Source organism: Pogoniulus pusillus, chromosome 9 (genome assembly GCF_015220805.1).
Source record: "Pogoniulus pusillus isolate bPogPus1 chromosome 9, bPogPus1.pri, whole genome shotgun sequence".
NCBI lineage: Eukaryota > Metazoa > Chordata > Aves > Piciformes > Lybiidae > Pogoniulus > Pogoniulus pusillus.
In genome coordinates this window covers 5,461,115-5,476,186 of record NC_087272.1, presented here as the reverse complement: position 1 = coordinate 5,476,186, position 15,072 = coordinate 5,461,115, and the positions used below count along the sequence as shown (strand labels likewise).

Sequence of the window (15,072 nt, the reverse complement as noted above, 5' to 3'; positions counted from 1 at the left end):
TCAGCAAGTTTGCAGATGACACTAAGCTGGGGGCAGATGTGATTGAGTTGGAGGGCAGAAGGGCTCTGCAGCGGGACCTTGACCGCCTGCACAGATGGGCAGAGTCTAAGGGGATGGCATTCAGTAGTTCCAAGTGCAGGGTGCTGCACTTTGGCCACAGCAACCCCATGCAGAGATACAGGCTAGGGTCGGAGTGGCTGGAGAGCAGCCAGACAGAGAGGGATCTGGGGGTGCTGATTGATACCCACCTGAACATGAGCCAGCAGTGTGCCCAGGTGGCCAAGAGAGCCAGTGGCATCCTGGCCTGCATCAGGAATGCTGTGGTCAGCAGGAGCAGGGAGGTCATTCTGCCCCTGTACTCTGCACTGCTTAGACCACACCTTGAGTGCTGTGTTCAGTTCTGGGCCCCCCAGTTTAGGAGGGACATTGAGATGCTTGAGCGTGTCCAGAGAAGGGCAACGAGGCTGGGGAGAGGCCTTGAGCACAGCCCTACGAGGAGAGGCTGAGGGAGCTGGGATTGGTTAGCCTGGAGAAGAGGAGGCTCAGGGGAGACCTTATTGCTGTCTACAACTACCTGAGGGGAGGTTGTGGCCAGGGGGAGGTTGCTCTCTTCTCTCAGGTGGCCAGCACCAGAACGAGAGGACACAGCCAGGGGAAATTCAGGCTTGAGGTGAGGAGAAAGTTCTTCACTGAGAGAGTCATTGGACACTGGAATGGGCTGCCCGGGGAGGTGGTGGAGTCGCCGTCCCTGGAGCTGTTCAAGGCAGGATTGGACGTGGCACTTGGTGCCATGGTCTAGCCTTGAGCTCTGTGCTAAAGGGTTGGACTTGATGATCTGTGAGGTCTCTTCCAACCCTGATGATACTGTGATACTTGTTCCAAACCCTGTGAGTTTGAAGGATGTGTCTTTCTGTAAAAGTATCATCCAGTGCTCCAGCAACAGCTGTTACACTGTCAGTCTGCAGCCTGAGAAACTGCTGTGTAACTATGTAGGATACTAAGAGATAGAGCCACCTCACTTGTCTTCCTCTAGACAGAAAAGAGACCCTTACCTGGAAAGGGATATGAAACCTGCCATTGCTGCAAGGACCCTCACAAGCCATTGCCTGGGCTCAGTAAAGGGGGGAGTATGCTTTTCCTGTTCCAAAAGGAAGAGTGCAACCTCGTGGGGAAGATCTCCAGCCTGGCTCTAGGCTGGAGTGAGGAGCTGAGAGCCCTGGGAAACCCTTGTTTTAACATGGATGGTGCTGAAATTAGATCTGGGATGGCATAAGCTTTGCTGTCTTTGCATCCCTGGCAAAGCTGCACATTGTGCCACGCATACCAGTGCATGCAGCTGTGAGGGCATGGATGCTGCCCAACAGCCTCTCACACATCCAAGCCTGTGGGTATTTTGTTGGGGTTTTTTTCAAGCTGTGTATTTAGGCTGTTTTCTGTATTGTACACCCTGTGGGCTGCTCCTCAATGTTGTTGCCTTTCCTCCATTTCTCCTCTTCAGTGTTAAACGCCTCACCTTTTCCTTCCATGGCTCTTAAGTGCTTTTCGGTATGTCATTCTGGGGACTGCTCAGTGGAGCCCTCAGCCAGCAAAGGTCAGGCGTGCCACAGAAATGCCTATTAATAGGTCTTAGGTGCTACTTCTGTCTGAAGCAGCGTTTCCTGGAAAAAGGCACCTTGGGTCCCCTGGCCAGTGGCTCTCTATACCAGCTGCAAAGGTGCAGAGCCAGGCTGGCATCCTCTGCAACACACCCACTGTGAGTGGGGACACAGGGTATGGGGGTGGGGGGGAGAAAGAGAGGAAGGGGTGTTTAAGGAAGGAAAAAAGCTGTTCAGCCACTGCTGCGTGTGGGACGTTGGTAAATTCGGCACAGCAAGCTTGCCTTCCAGCCGGTGCCGCCGGCTACGCGGGGAGTCCGCGTAGCTGTGTGTTTGCAGGCAGGGGCAGCTCTCCCCTGCGAAGGGGTGCCCGTCCGCCTTTATTGCGGCAAACACCATGTTTAAAATAGGATTTTGTTCAACCGGCGTAACTGACGCCGGCTCTATGTATAGTCTGCGCCTGGGCTCGGCCAAGTGACGCCCATCTCCGAAAAACACCGCGGCGACCAGGACCCATCCTGGGCTACTGCGCGGGGCGACTAGCCACCCGCGGCTGACTGCGCAGTTTAAACGCGCTGAGTCCGGTGCGGCGGAGCCGAACCCAGCCCGGCCCGACCCCTCCGCCCCCCGGTGGCGGGGCCCGCTCGAGCGCGTTGAGCGGAGGAGGGGAGGGCAGTAGGTGGGCGGCCCGCTGCCCCCCCCCCCCCCTCCCCCGTCCCCGTCCCCCCCGTCCCCGCAGCGCTGCCTCTCTCTGCTGGAACGTGCCTGCCCACCCCTTCGGGCCACTGCCGCGCCCCGACGGCCCCGGCATGGACGCGCCCAGCCAGCCGCCCGCCGGCCCCCGAGCCGGCCCCGAAGGCGCGGCGGCGGGACGGGGCTCAAGCCTGGAGACGGATACCGAGAAGAAGGCGGCGGCGGCGGCGTACGTGGAGATCCGCGGACCGGAGGAGAGCAACAAGACCCCCGAGCTGGCCCCAGCCGAAAGAGCGGAGCGATCGACGGATCCCGCATTGGAAAGTGGAGTCAGCGGGACCGGGGATGGCGGCGCCTTGGAGAGCGGCGGACGGCCGGGCGCGCCCGCTTTGCCAGCATCCTCGGGCGGCGGGAAGAATAGCCCGCCTTCCCCGGACGGGGTGGCTGCGGCGGGATGCGGTGCTGACTCCGGCTCCCGAGAAGCCGCGGGCAGTGGCGAGCCTCGGGAGGCGGGGGGCTGCCTGGAGTCGTCCTCCTCATCCTGCCCTTCGCCAGTGACCAAGGCTAGGAACTTTCCTGGAATAGGCGACCCGGTGTCGACGGAGGGCAAAACCTCATCGTCTTCTTTCGGCTACGAAAGCGAGGAGGATGAGCATGGGGGGCGAAAGGCAGCCCCCCCCGCAGCCCCCTCGGGCATCCCCCCCGGCGGCGACCGCGACGAGGCGCACTATATCAGCACGCAAGAGATCCAGCTGAGCGAGGTGGACCACGATATGGACTTCGACGCAGGGCTGGCTGCCCGCTGGGACTTCGAAGACAACAACGTGATCTACTCCTTCGTGGACTACGCCTCCTTCGGAAGCGACGAGACCCTGGGGGACACACCGACGGAAGAGGAGAATAGCTGCTACCTCAGCACGACCACCAGCGATCCCAACAACCAGACGGACAGTATCGACAACACCAGCAGCACGGAAATCGTCAGCCTTACATCTGAACACGACACCCCCGGTGGGGACAAGCACGCCAGCTCGAGAGAAAGCCGGTCCAAGCAGGCCGGCCGCCCCGGCGGGAGCCCGGCCGCCCAGCTTCTCCTATCAATCAAAGCCGCTTCCCGGGCTATAAATGAGTCTAGCAACGTGCGCGGAAAGCAAAACACTATTTACGCTGCCAAGCATGAAGGCGACATGAGCGTCCGAGTCCCAGCAGCTTCTGAAAGCAATGCGAATGTAAAAGCGGACGCGGTTCGCGACCATGCGAAAAAGTTCATCGCCGTGCCGGCTCGGCTGCAGACGCGGTGTGGGGCGGGCCGAGCCGGGGAGCACTCGAGCGGTGCCTCCAGCGCCGTCAGCGAGCTGGACGATGCCGACAAAGAAGTGCGAAACCTGACGGCCAGGGCGTTCCGTAGCCTGGCGTACCCCTACTTCGACACCCTGCGTCCCAGTTCCCGTGCCTCCTCTGCCTCTCTGCCAGACAATGCCCTGGGGATCAACCGCTGGTCCACCTACCTGGACCTCAAGTGCGGCAGCCTGGGGCCGAGAGCCGAGCCCAGCCTGCTGCGCTCCGGCCGGTCGCAGACCAAAGCTCTCGAGTTCGTGGTTAGCAAGCTCGACGGGGAGATCGCCCATGTTGAGGCGCCGCGGCGGCTGCGGGCGGGCTCCCGGGTGGTAACCCTGCTGGATTTCGGCGATGCCCGCAGGGCCGGGCCGCACCGTCAGGCGAGCGGCGGGGAGCCGCCGACGGTGGAGGGCGGTGGTGGGCCCAGCAAGAAGTCGAAGTTTGCCTCTAGCCTCCTCAAAAACATCATCTCCAAGAAGATGCAGTGGGAGCACGAGTTCAAGATGGAGCGGGGCGAAATCACCGACACCTCCTACACGGGGCTGGGAGCCGGACGGGAGCCGGAACCCATCGGCGGCGGCCGGGAGCGGCAGCGGGAAGGCGGAGAGCAGCAGCAGAGCTCCCGACACTCAGACGGCAGCTCAGACTGTGTCGCGGCGACAGCAGAAGAAGCGGGCGAGGGCGGCGGCGGCGGCCGGTCGCCGCCCTCCAAGACGTCGCCTCCTCGGGAGGGGACCCGTAGTCTGGAGCGAGTGGTGTCCGAGGAGGTGTGTGAGGTGAAGCGCAGCGCCTCGGAGGCCATCAAGGCCACCTTTCTCCGCAGCCAGAACAGCGCCTTCAGGTCCTGGAAAGAGAGGGAGGCGGAAAGGAAGGAGGAGCGGGCGCCCGTCGGCAAGCTGAAGCTCTCCTCCAGGCACGACTGGAGGGCTGACTTGGGCGAGATCTCCGCTGGCAAGTCTACTAAAATGTCCCGCCTGTTCGTCCCCACCATTCAGAACACCCCCCGAGAGAAGGACCCCGGCAAGAAGGCGACCAAGTGCTCCGCCGCCGCCACCTCCTCCTCGCCCCTCGCCGCTAAGCCCAAAGTCCCTGAGATCAAGATCAGCCTGGGGAGCCTGCAGCAGCCCCAGGACGCTGCCTTCAGCATCGCCCAGCTCCTGACGCCGCAGATCGCAGGCCGGCCGCCAGAGGAGAGCAGGGGCCAGCATCTCAAGCTGCCCAAGGCCAGTGACGACAAAGTGCCGCAGTTCTTGGTGCGCGACGTGAGGGACAGCAAGCACAGAGCTCAGGGGCAGCTCCACCAGGTGCGGGACGTGCGGAAGCTCATCAAAAGTTCCTACAACTACGACTCGGGGGATAACAGCAGCGACAAGGGTAGCGGTGCCTCCGACCAGGGCGTCTCGGAGCAGAAGCCCCGGCAGCAGCTGGTCATTGCCGGTGTCCCTAGGTCACTCTCCCCCGTGGTCATCACCTGCCAAGCGGTTGGCCACACCAACACGAAGCCCACCGAGGCGGAGGCCAAGATGCCGGGCAGAGTGCCGGCCTGCCCCCCGGAGGGCACCGTCCTGGTGCACCGAACCTCAGGGAGACTGCCGGTGGCCACCATCGCCCCCAACAAGAGCGACCCGCGCCAGCCGGCCGTGCTGAAGATCGTCTCCAAGTCCGCTGCACCCTGGCGGCACCAGCCACCGCCCGTCGAGCGGGGGCGGGGACCAGAGGAGGACCCGCGGGAGGAGAGCAAGGCGGCGGCACCGGTGCAGAACGCACTGGAGAAGCTGACGGCGGCAGTGCGGAGCATGGAGGAGCTGTACAGCTTCAACAAGCGCGAGTGGAAGCGCAAGAGCGACCCGCTGCCCATCACCGACAGCCACGTCCTCTCCCTCATTACCAGCCAGGAGCGGGGCCCCGGGCCTCGGCCGACCCCTTCTGCTTCCGCCGCCACCGTTCCCCCGCCGCCGCCAGCGGATAAGGTGGAGGAGCCGTCGGGCAAGGTGCCGGGCAGCGAGCGGCTATCCCGCCGCCTCTCCAACAATGCCGCCGACAAAGTTTCGGCCAAGGCGGCCGCCTTCGAGAGCTTGGTCCGGCAGCGGACGCGCGGGCCGCCGCCCTCCCGCTCCGACCCCCCCGCCGCCCCCCGCGCCCTCCTTACCCTCCGCGGAGCAGGGGGAGCCGGAGCCGGGGCCCCCGCGCCGGTCAAGCTCCCCTCTGAGAGCGGTCTGCGGAGCCAAGCGGCGCCACGTTCCCCCCGGCTATCTGCGGGCGGCGGTGATGCGGAGCGCAGCCCGGACTGCGGAAACTACCTGGCCTTGCCGCTGAAGACTGCCGCTGAGACCGGCTCCCCCGCCTCTCCGGTAGCAGTGTCTGGGACGGGCGGGGCCGTTCGCCCTAGCCCAGTGTCGGCGACAGCGGCGGCGACGGCGCTGTGCAGCCTGCAACCCTTCGGCACCGCTAAGCGCCCCGGCAGCCCCGGACACCCGCCCGCTGAGGAACCACCCGCCGCAGCCCCGCCGTCCGCCGAGGGTACCCCCGCCGCCCTCTACCGCCCGCCGCTGCCGTTCGCCACCCTGCCCGGCGCCGCAGCGCCGCCGCTACTCTGTTTCTCGCCCTCCATGCCCTCCGCGGCCACAGCGGCCGAGCCCTTTCCGCAGACGCAGCGCAAGGTGCTGCTGGATGTGAGCACTGGGCAGTACTACTTAGTGGACACGCCAGTACAGCAGCCCCTCAAGCGGCGTCTCTTCGACCCCGAGACCGGGCAGTATGTGGAGGTGCCAGTGCCCCAGCAGCCAGCCGTCGCCCCTGTCCCGCTGCCCCTCTCACCCTTGGCCCTCAATGCTGGGGCCTATGGTGCCACGTACATGCTCTATCCAGGCCTTCTGCCCGCTGCTGCCATGCTACCTGCCAGTGCTCTGCCACGCCCACTGTCTCACCCTGGCAGTGATGCCAGCGCCCCGGCTGAGCCTGGCAGCTCAGCAGTGGCAGAGGCAGCTTTCACTGAGAGCCCCTACTATGTGGCTACCAGCAAGTGCCCCCCGCCAGTGGGATGCACAGCAACTGAGACGAAGCCAGTCATCAGCATCACCGCACCAGCCACTGGCCCGCGGCTCGTCGCGCCGCCTTCCTTCGATGGCACTACCATGCGCTTTGTGGTGGAGCACCGGTGAAGAGTGCAGGTGAGTTGCGGCAGGCTGTGAAGCATGACGGTCACTAGTGACTCATCTGCCAAATGAGAGCCGTGCCATAGCTTCTCCTCAAAATGGGTAACGGAGCGGGGGTCTGCAAGAAGGTCCTCACCACGACTTGAAATGTAGGCACACCCATTAGTGTTTCTCAGTATGCCTTGGAGCAGGTAAAATGCCTGCTTTTTTTTTGGCCTGGAGGCAGTTTCAGGAGAAGCATGTCATAGCTGCTTATCATGCAGCCTGTGTTCGTGCAGCCCCATGTCTGAGGGCACATGTCTCAGCAGGTCCCCGTGTTCATGGGGAGAAAAGTGCAGCTGAGCACCTCCCCTGGACCTACCTTGCAAGCCATGAGGCAGCTCCTCTGCCTCAACGACACATCCTTCCCTCCTTTCTCACTTTTTTCCTCTTCCTCCCAAGGGGAGGCAAACACCTTTCTCTCTGCCCTGAGCCCCTGTTGGTTTCCATCTTGAGAAACCAGAAGAGAGGAGAGAGGTGTTGTGGAGGCAAACCTTTATTTCAGGTCCCTCTTGACAGCAGGGTGAGGGAGTGGGGTTTAGAGTCATTGGCTACTGGAATAGGCTGCCCGGGGAGGTGGTGGAGTCGCTGTCCCTGGAGCTGTTCAAGGCAGGATTGGACGTGGCACTTGGTGCCATGGTCTGGCCTTGAGCTCTGTGGTAAAGGGTTGGACTTGATGATCTATGAGGTCTCTTCCAACCTTGGTGATACTGTGGTACATGAATAGGCTTTGATGTGCTCCTTTGGTGGTGTGGTGCTATGATTCTATGCTGATTGGACAGGGCTGGGTGATAGGTTGGACTGGATGATCTTGAAGATCTCTTCCAACCTGGTTGATTCTATGACTCTCTTGTCAGGGGCAGGAGTGCCCACTGTTATCTGTGCTGTGGGAGGGCTCCAGCACAGCCTGTGGGCACCGCTGCAAATCACAGTTTCACACAGCTACTCTGAGCTTGGCCTGCCACAATCCCACCAGTGTCTGGTTACTTAGGGCTGTGACCCAGGGCTAGCCTCCAAATTCAGGGGCGCACGTGCAGGGCCATTTAGTGCCCGCTCTGGAGCAAGGAAGAGGGCACAAGCCAGGCATACAGCATGTTTTGAAAACAGGGTGCAGAATGTCTTGCACAAAATAAACAACAAGGAGATTTTACCTTTAAATTCCTGAAATATTTAGGAAGTGCCTTCAGGATGGTTGTCTCTGCTCCTTTTGCCTTGAACACGTGGCTCATCTAAGAGGCAGCACTGGCCAGGGCTACCTAAACCTTTTGTGGCTTACCAAAGGCTCTGGGAGCTTGTTATGTGCTTGAGGGGTGAATGTTCCAGTGTTTGGGTTACCTTTCTTTGCTTCTGTAGCTTTTTTTCACTTTGCATCATCTAATGCCCAGTAGATCATTTGTTAAATAAAACTTAAATGATTTACACACTTACTTCTTCTCTGATAGTACATATTTTTGTCTTGAATTTGCCCTTCTTTCATCCTGGATAGAAATGAAGTTGTTTTTGTTGGCCCTTATGGGGTCACTCAGGACAGGTAAAGTACCAGTTTAAATTGAGTTGTGTTGTGGTACTCGAGTTGATCTTGTCAGTAAAGCTTTGATGGAGTATTTGATTATTGGTTTTGCTCTGTAGGCTGAATTCAGGCTGCTAGCACAAGGAGTGTGATTTCAGCGTAGGAACTTGCTGGGTTTGTGAAGGTGTGGTGTGTTGTACGTGTCTATGTATCCTGCAGCAGCTATTTAAATGAGAGGCTCTAGCTTTTCTGATGTCACTCTGTTTTGCCCCTCATTTCCCAGGAGGTTATCCTGCCAGGTCCCAGAGCTAGCTTGCCTAAAGTGTCTGCTATGGCAAATTGCTCTTTCCCATTGGTAAAATTAGTAACTGCAACAAAACTCTGCTTTTTGGTCTAATGTTGTGAGACAGCTGTGAAAGCTGCCCCTCCTTCCCCTCCCCCCCCCCCCCCCAAAATAAAAGGGGGGATGTAAAAACTTGCATAATCCTTACAGAAGGTTATTCAGAGCTTTGCAGATTTTCACCAGCAACCATTAATGATGCCAAGAAAAGACTGTCTGAGGCACTTGGTGCCATGGTCTAGATGACTGAATAGGGCTGGGGGATGGGTTGGACTGGCTGATCTTGGAGGTCTCTTCCAACCTGGTTGATTCTATGATTCTAAGATACACAGATGACAATGCCAAAATAATACAGGCAGGGATGCCCTCCTCCTACCATCCCAGACTCAGGGAGCTAAGTGTCCTGCTGGCATATCATGGATGCAGAGGGTTGTGCATTTTTTTTCTCCCCAACCTGTTCTGAAAGTGAGTAAAACAAATAACTTGAATTGCATGCTGCAAGATGCATTTAGCTTGTTATCAGACTTGGGTTATTCATGCAGCTCTCGGTGGAAAACGAGGTGTATGGCAGAGGGGAACCACATCCCTGGGCTGCCTAGGGAGGTAGTGGAGTTGCCATCCCTTGAGGTGTGCAAGGAAAGCCTGGATGAGGCACTTAGTGCCATGGTCTAGTTGACTGGATAGGGCTGGGTGGTAGGTTGAACTGGATGATCTTGGAGGTCTCTTCCAACCTGGCTGGTTCTATGATCTATATAGCCTTCTTCCCCTCATTCTGTTCTGTCTTCCTACCTACTCAGGGTCTTCATTCATCTGCATAACTTTTGCATCCCTATGGATTTTTGTTTTCTTATCATTCTCTCTTTTATTATGTGCTCTTTTTTTTTTTGTTCCCCCTTATCTCCCCGTATCTCTTTGTCTTTCTCTTCCTAATCAGTTTGTTTGCTTGGGGTAGTATTTTTCTCTAACAAGAACAAGACTAAAATTTCACACACATCAAGGGGTGAACTGGTGCTGGTTTTGGTTTTTTTTTCCATTTCAATTGCTTTCACATCAGATCAAGGCTTTTTTGATTGCAGCTATCACAGTATCACCAAGGTTGGAAGAGACCTCATAGATCATCAAGTCCAACCCTTTACCACAGAGCTCAAGGCCAGACCATGGCACCAAGTGCCACGTCCAATCCTGCCTTGAACAGCTCCAGGGACGGCGACTCCACCACCTCCCCAGGCAGCCCATTCCAGTGTCCAATGACTCTCTCAGTGAAGAACTTTCTCCTCACCTCAAGCCTAAATCTCCCCTGGTGCAGCCTGAGGCTGTGTCCTCTTGTTCTGGCGCTGGCCACCTGAGAGAAGAGAACAACCTCCTCCTGGCTACAACTACCCTTCAGGTAGTTGTAGACTGTGAAGATCCTAAAATGGATTTTGAAACAACCAGGTTTCATCACACAATTTGAACAAAATACCATCTCTTCATGTCCCTTTTTCTTGCCTGCCAAAATAAGCTGAGTGAATGCTCTTTCTTTCCCTTCCTGTATTTCATTCTGCACATAAATATCTTCCTCCCTTTTTCACTCTGTTCTTTTCTTTCACACCTTCATTTACAAAGTATGTCACCTCATCACTGTTTTATCTTGGGTCTCTGTCACCTCTTGGAGACAAGTGTGATAGAGCTAACTTGAAGCTTTGGTGGTAGTGGTGTGGTGCCTATGGCTCTGCTGGCACCGACCCCTCTGCACGTCTGCTGCTTCTTTCTGTGCCTGGTGCTCTTCTCTTCATAATAAGCAGGATCGAATGGATCCTGTCAGTTTGAATTCTGGCAAAATCCAAGCTGCTATTCCTGAACAAATCTTATTAAAAAAAATATGGAGAGAATATGTTCAGGGTTCCAAGAAACACCATGAAGTTGTGCCAGGGAAAGTATAGGCTGGTTATTAGGAGGAAGTTCTTGCCAAAGAGAGTAATTTGCCATTGGAATGGGCTGCCCAGGGAGGTGGTGGAGTCACCATCCCTGGAGGTGTTGAAGAAAAGCCTGGATGAGGCACTTAGTGCCATGGTCTAGTTGATTGGATAGGGCTGGGTGATAGGTTGGACGATCTTGGAAATCTCTTCCAACCTGGTTGATTCTGTGATTACTTTCCTGCCTTTTCTTTGCTTATGGTGGTTGGTGAGCTTTTGGCATCATCGTTCTTGCCTGTTGCATTTTGTCCTTCACATGAAGAAACTCTGACACTAGTTTTCCGTTCTAGCAAACTTGCCAGTCTGCTGCATCTGCTGAAGAGAGCTCATTCCCAGCCTGAACGAATGAAAATGTGGTTTTAACTTCCATATCTATTCCCACATTATACTCTGCACAGTTATTTGTCTTGTGTCAGGTAAATAAGTGAGGAAAGTCATAGTTTAGTTGGTCATAGAATCAACCAGGTTGGAAGAGACCTCCAAGATCATCCAGTCCAACCTAGCACCCAGCCCTATCCAGTCAACTAGACCATGGCACTAAGTGCCTCATCCAGGCTTTGCTTGAACACCTCCAGGGATGGCAACTCCACCACGTCCCTGGGCAGCCCATTCCAATGCCAATCACTCTCTCTGTCGAGAAGTGACATATAGCAAAGTACAATATAGCCATATCTAAAGGATGTTTTTCCTTGCTCTGTCCAAGCATGTCCAAACTGATGTCATCATATAGTTATGGGACTGAAAACAGGCTAAGTCAAATGTGAGCAGTTCTGTCACCAGACCATGAAAATAGACTTATAAGCTGCCCCTGCTTGCCATCAGATAATCCATGCTTGCCTTTAAAAATAATTCTGAAGGGGTAACACATCCAATTGAATGTTTAAAGTCTAACAAACTGATATTTTTACATGTTTAGTTATGTGTTATTCAGCAGAACACAGCCCACAGTAAGTCAACAAGTCGGTTTAAAGTGAAGTGTGTGGTATGTGTGATTTGCTTACTGTGTTGCCTTGGCTGAGAGTTTACTAAAAGCACCTGTTTGAGTTTAGTGGGAAATACAGGAATATTCCAAGAGCTAAAAAAAGCTTCAGCATTTTGTCTGGTAAATTAGCCTGTGGATAAGCATGAGCTCATGTTCACATCCATAGGTAACGCTTTGGTAGCACTTAGCCTTCCTACCAGTAAAAGGCAATGGTGAGCTGGGTTACTCTTACTCTCTATTCTGGGTCAGTATTTAAGTCTTAACTTTACACATCTTGGAGTACACAATTAGGGGGTGGTTCCTACATTTTCGTAAGTTCATACATACATAAAGAAGGGCGACAAAGCTGGTGAAAGGCCTGGAACACAAACCCTATGAGGAGAGGCTGAGGGAGCTGGGGGTGTGCAGCCTGCAGAAGAGGAGGCTCAGGGGTGACCTCTACAACTATCTGAAGGGAGGGTGTAGCCAAGTGGGGGTTGGTCTCTTCTGCCAGGCAACCAGCAACAGAACAAGGGGACACAGTCTCAAGGTGTGCCAGGGGAGGTCTAGGCTGGATGTTAGGAGGAAGTTGTGGGCAGAGAGAGTGATTGGCACTGGAATGGGCTGCCCAGGGAGGTGGTGGAGTCCCCATCCCTGGAGGTGTTCAAGCAAAGCCTGGATGAGGCACTTAGTGCCATGGTCTGGTTGACTGGCTAAGGCTGGGTGCTAGGTTGGCCTGAATGGTCTTGGAGGTCTCTTTCAACCTGGTTGATTCTGTTCTATGATATGCCATGCTGGATGTCATGTTAATAAGTAAAGTGCCCAGATCTTGAACTTAAGCAGATGGATTACTTAAATCTTGGATGGATCACTTTGTTGTTCTTCTGCCTGTGTATCACAGTATCACCAAGGTTGGAAGAGACCTCACAGATCATCGAGTCCAGCCACAGAGCTCAAGGCTAGACCATGGCACCACGTCCAGTCCTGCCTTGAACAGCTCCAGGGACGGCGACTCCACCACCTCCCCGGGCAGCCCATTCCAGTGTCCAATGACTCTCTCAGGGAAGAACTTTCTCCTCACCTCCAGCCTAAATTTCCCCTGGCGTAGCTTGAGGCTGTGTCCTCTTGTTCTGGTGTGTGAGGTTCTGCAGGACCAGTTCACAGGGAAGCCTGACGTTGCAAAACATCACACATTTCACAGCAAGGAATGAGTCTGCTCAAAAAATCAGGCTACCCAACCACTGACTTGGTTTAAATAGTGGATGCTATTGACTGAATTATGGCAGCAGCTTAGGAAACAAGTGGCAAGAGTAGTGTGACAACAAAGAAGACACTGTAATGAAGACTGCAGAAATTGTTGTGGCAGCTCTCTAGCAGTCTTTTACTAACCATGCTTCTCTGTTGTTTGCTTTTTTTTTCAGGTATAAGGAAGAAGAGCCACACTCCTTTCACCTGATGAGCACTCCTTAACTCTAAACATTCATCCTAAAAACTGCTTCTACAGCTTTCTAATTTTTTTTTGCTTCATCATACAAAACAAGTGTGTAAGTTTCTTGTTTTCTCCTAAATACCCCCTCGTTTGGAGTACACGTACCCTTAATTATGCAAGCACTACTAAACTTCTTCGTTGGTGCCTTTCTGCAAAGTTGTTTTTATATTGAAGCCAGTCTGCTTCTCAAAGGTTTAGGTGTTGCCTCTGTGCCTGTAGTAGTGCCACTACAGCTGTTTATCACAGGGTGTAAATGCAGCAGTGTTTTGGTGTGGGTCCACGCACAGCTTCGTCCAAGTCCCTGGAGTGTGTTGTGATGATCCAGTGCAACCCTGCAGCTCTTAAATACCCAAAGCCCTCAGCTCTCTGCCACTGCAGTAGGGGAGGGTCTTCCCCTAGACTTCAGCAACAATTTGCATCTATTTTATACTCAGTACTTCTGCAGTTGGAATTGCAAATGGAGAGGTCTGTAGTCCTAGCATTATCTTCGTTTTCAGCAAGATTCAAACCAGAAAAGACATTTCATTGCTTTCGTTGCTCCGTTTGCTCCTCTGCGCTGCGTTGCCTTAATTATGATGACATTTAAATGCTGGAAAGCCAGAAATCAAATGTAGGTCTTTTTAGATCCTTGTTTTAAAGGAGGGGAGACAACTTATTCTTTTTTCAAGACTGCAGTATGTTCTTCCTTGAATTGCAACACTGTGGAAAACATACTGCTACTGATGCCCCTGTGAGAGCAGGCTTTTTAATGTTACAGCCCCAGTAATGCATAGTCATTTCTTCAGCTGTTGGTTGGCAGGTTTACCCGAGGGCTACATCCATACTATATAGAATCAACCAGGTTGGAAGAGACCTCCAAGATCATCCAGTCCAACCTAGCACCCAGCCCTAACCAATCAACTAGACCATGGCACTATATTGTGATGGTTTGGGTGTTACCCACCCCCCCACACACACTCTCTTAGGAAAATCACCCAGACTAGACTCAGCTGCTCTAGAATTTGAAGAATGAAGCTGTATTTACAGCTTAGCACAATATACAAGCAGATATTTACAATATATACAGTTGCATACAGAAATATACAAGTTAAAATGTGATGCAGGAACACAACACCCTTCCCAGAAACCAGAGTCCTCAGGAGGGGCTCCCAACCACCCTTCCACCTTCTCCCCACCCCTCTACCTTACCCCAGATTTTGCCTTATGTTCAGGGTAGTTTGGAGGGTCGGCCAGGGGGGTTAGGAAGCAGAAAAATTAGTTAGGGAGAGAAGTGCCTGCAGCCAGAGCTCAGAGAAGGATTCTGTTATCTATGTTCTTGTTCTTATACATCTCAGCAAGCCTATGAGTGAAGCAGACATCACCATTGTTTCCTTTTCACAGCCTGTAATCTGCCTATAATTAATTCTTCTCACCAAAACATTTTAGCTAGCTTCAAACTAGCACATATATTTGTGAAGAAAATCGTTCTCTTTCAGGCAGCATCATACAAGAGTATTCCAAATTCAGCAGTCTATATGTCCACACATTAAACTCTGCTTAAACCAATTCTTTTATTGCTGGCAACCAGTTTGCCTCAATGCAAGATCAGGCCTAAATTATTTAGCATAGATCTTTCTTGAGGAAAGAGGTTGGCAATTTAAAGCCTAAGTGACAGGCTCATAGGATGTTGGGGGTTGGAAGGGACCCAAGGAGATTATGGAGTCCAACTCCCCTGCCAGAGCAGGACAATCCTATCTAACACAGATCACAGAGGAACACATCAGACAGGCCTTGAAAGTCTCCAGAGAAGGAGACTCCACAGCCTCTCTGGACAGCCTGTTCCAGTGCTCTGTGACCCTTACAGTAAAGAAGTTCCCCCTTGTGTTAAGGCAGAACCTCCTGTGCTGCTACTTGCACCCATTGCTCCTTGTCCTATCCCAGGGAGCAGTGAGCAGAGCCTGTCCCCCTGCCTCTTGGCCAGCCCTCAGATATTTATAAACATTAATCAAATCCCCTCT

General features: G+C 54.2%; 2 protein-coding genes and 1 long non-coding RNA gene across 7 annotated transcripts in view; 2 read left to right on the top strand and 1 right to left on the bottom strand.

Moving 5' to 3' along the window:
- The window catches only part of DAPP1 (dual adaptor of phosphotyrosine and 3-phosphoinositides 1), a 76,371-nt gene extending 72,276 nt beyond the window's left edge, over nt 1-4,095 (bottom strand). The window contains 1 exon segment of the mRNA XM_064148382.1: nt 3,797-4,095. Within this exon segment, the coding sequence (XP_064004452.1) occupies nt 3,797-4,095 (299 nt within the window).
- Nucleotides 1-15,072, top strand: part of LOC135177975 (uncharacterized) — a 102,813-nt gene that overhangs the window by 69,623 nt on the left and 18,118 nt on the right. For all 5 annotated transcript variants that reach the window (XR_010303291.1, XR_010303288.1, XR_010303287.1 and 2 more), the window contains exon 2: nt 13,008-13,130. This is a non-coding gene — a long non-coding RNA (uncharacterized LOC135177975). The remainder of the gene's footprint in view (nt 1-13,007; nt 13,131-15,072) is intronic.
- C9H4orf54 (chromosome 9 C4orf54 homolog) lies at nt 4,106-6,787 on the top strand. The gene has a single exon (XM_064149367.1). It carries the CDS (start codon nt 4,106-4,108, stop codon nt 6,785-6,787), a length of 2,682 nt encoding a protein of 893 aa, XP_064005437.1.

What these genes read in the sequence shown, in the direction of transcription:
- C9H4orf54 (XM_064149367.1), top strand. Translation starts at nt 4,106, where the DNA reads ATGCAGTGGGAGCACGAGTTCAAGATGGAGCGGGGCGAAATCACCGAC.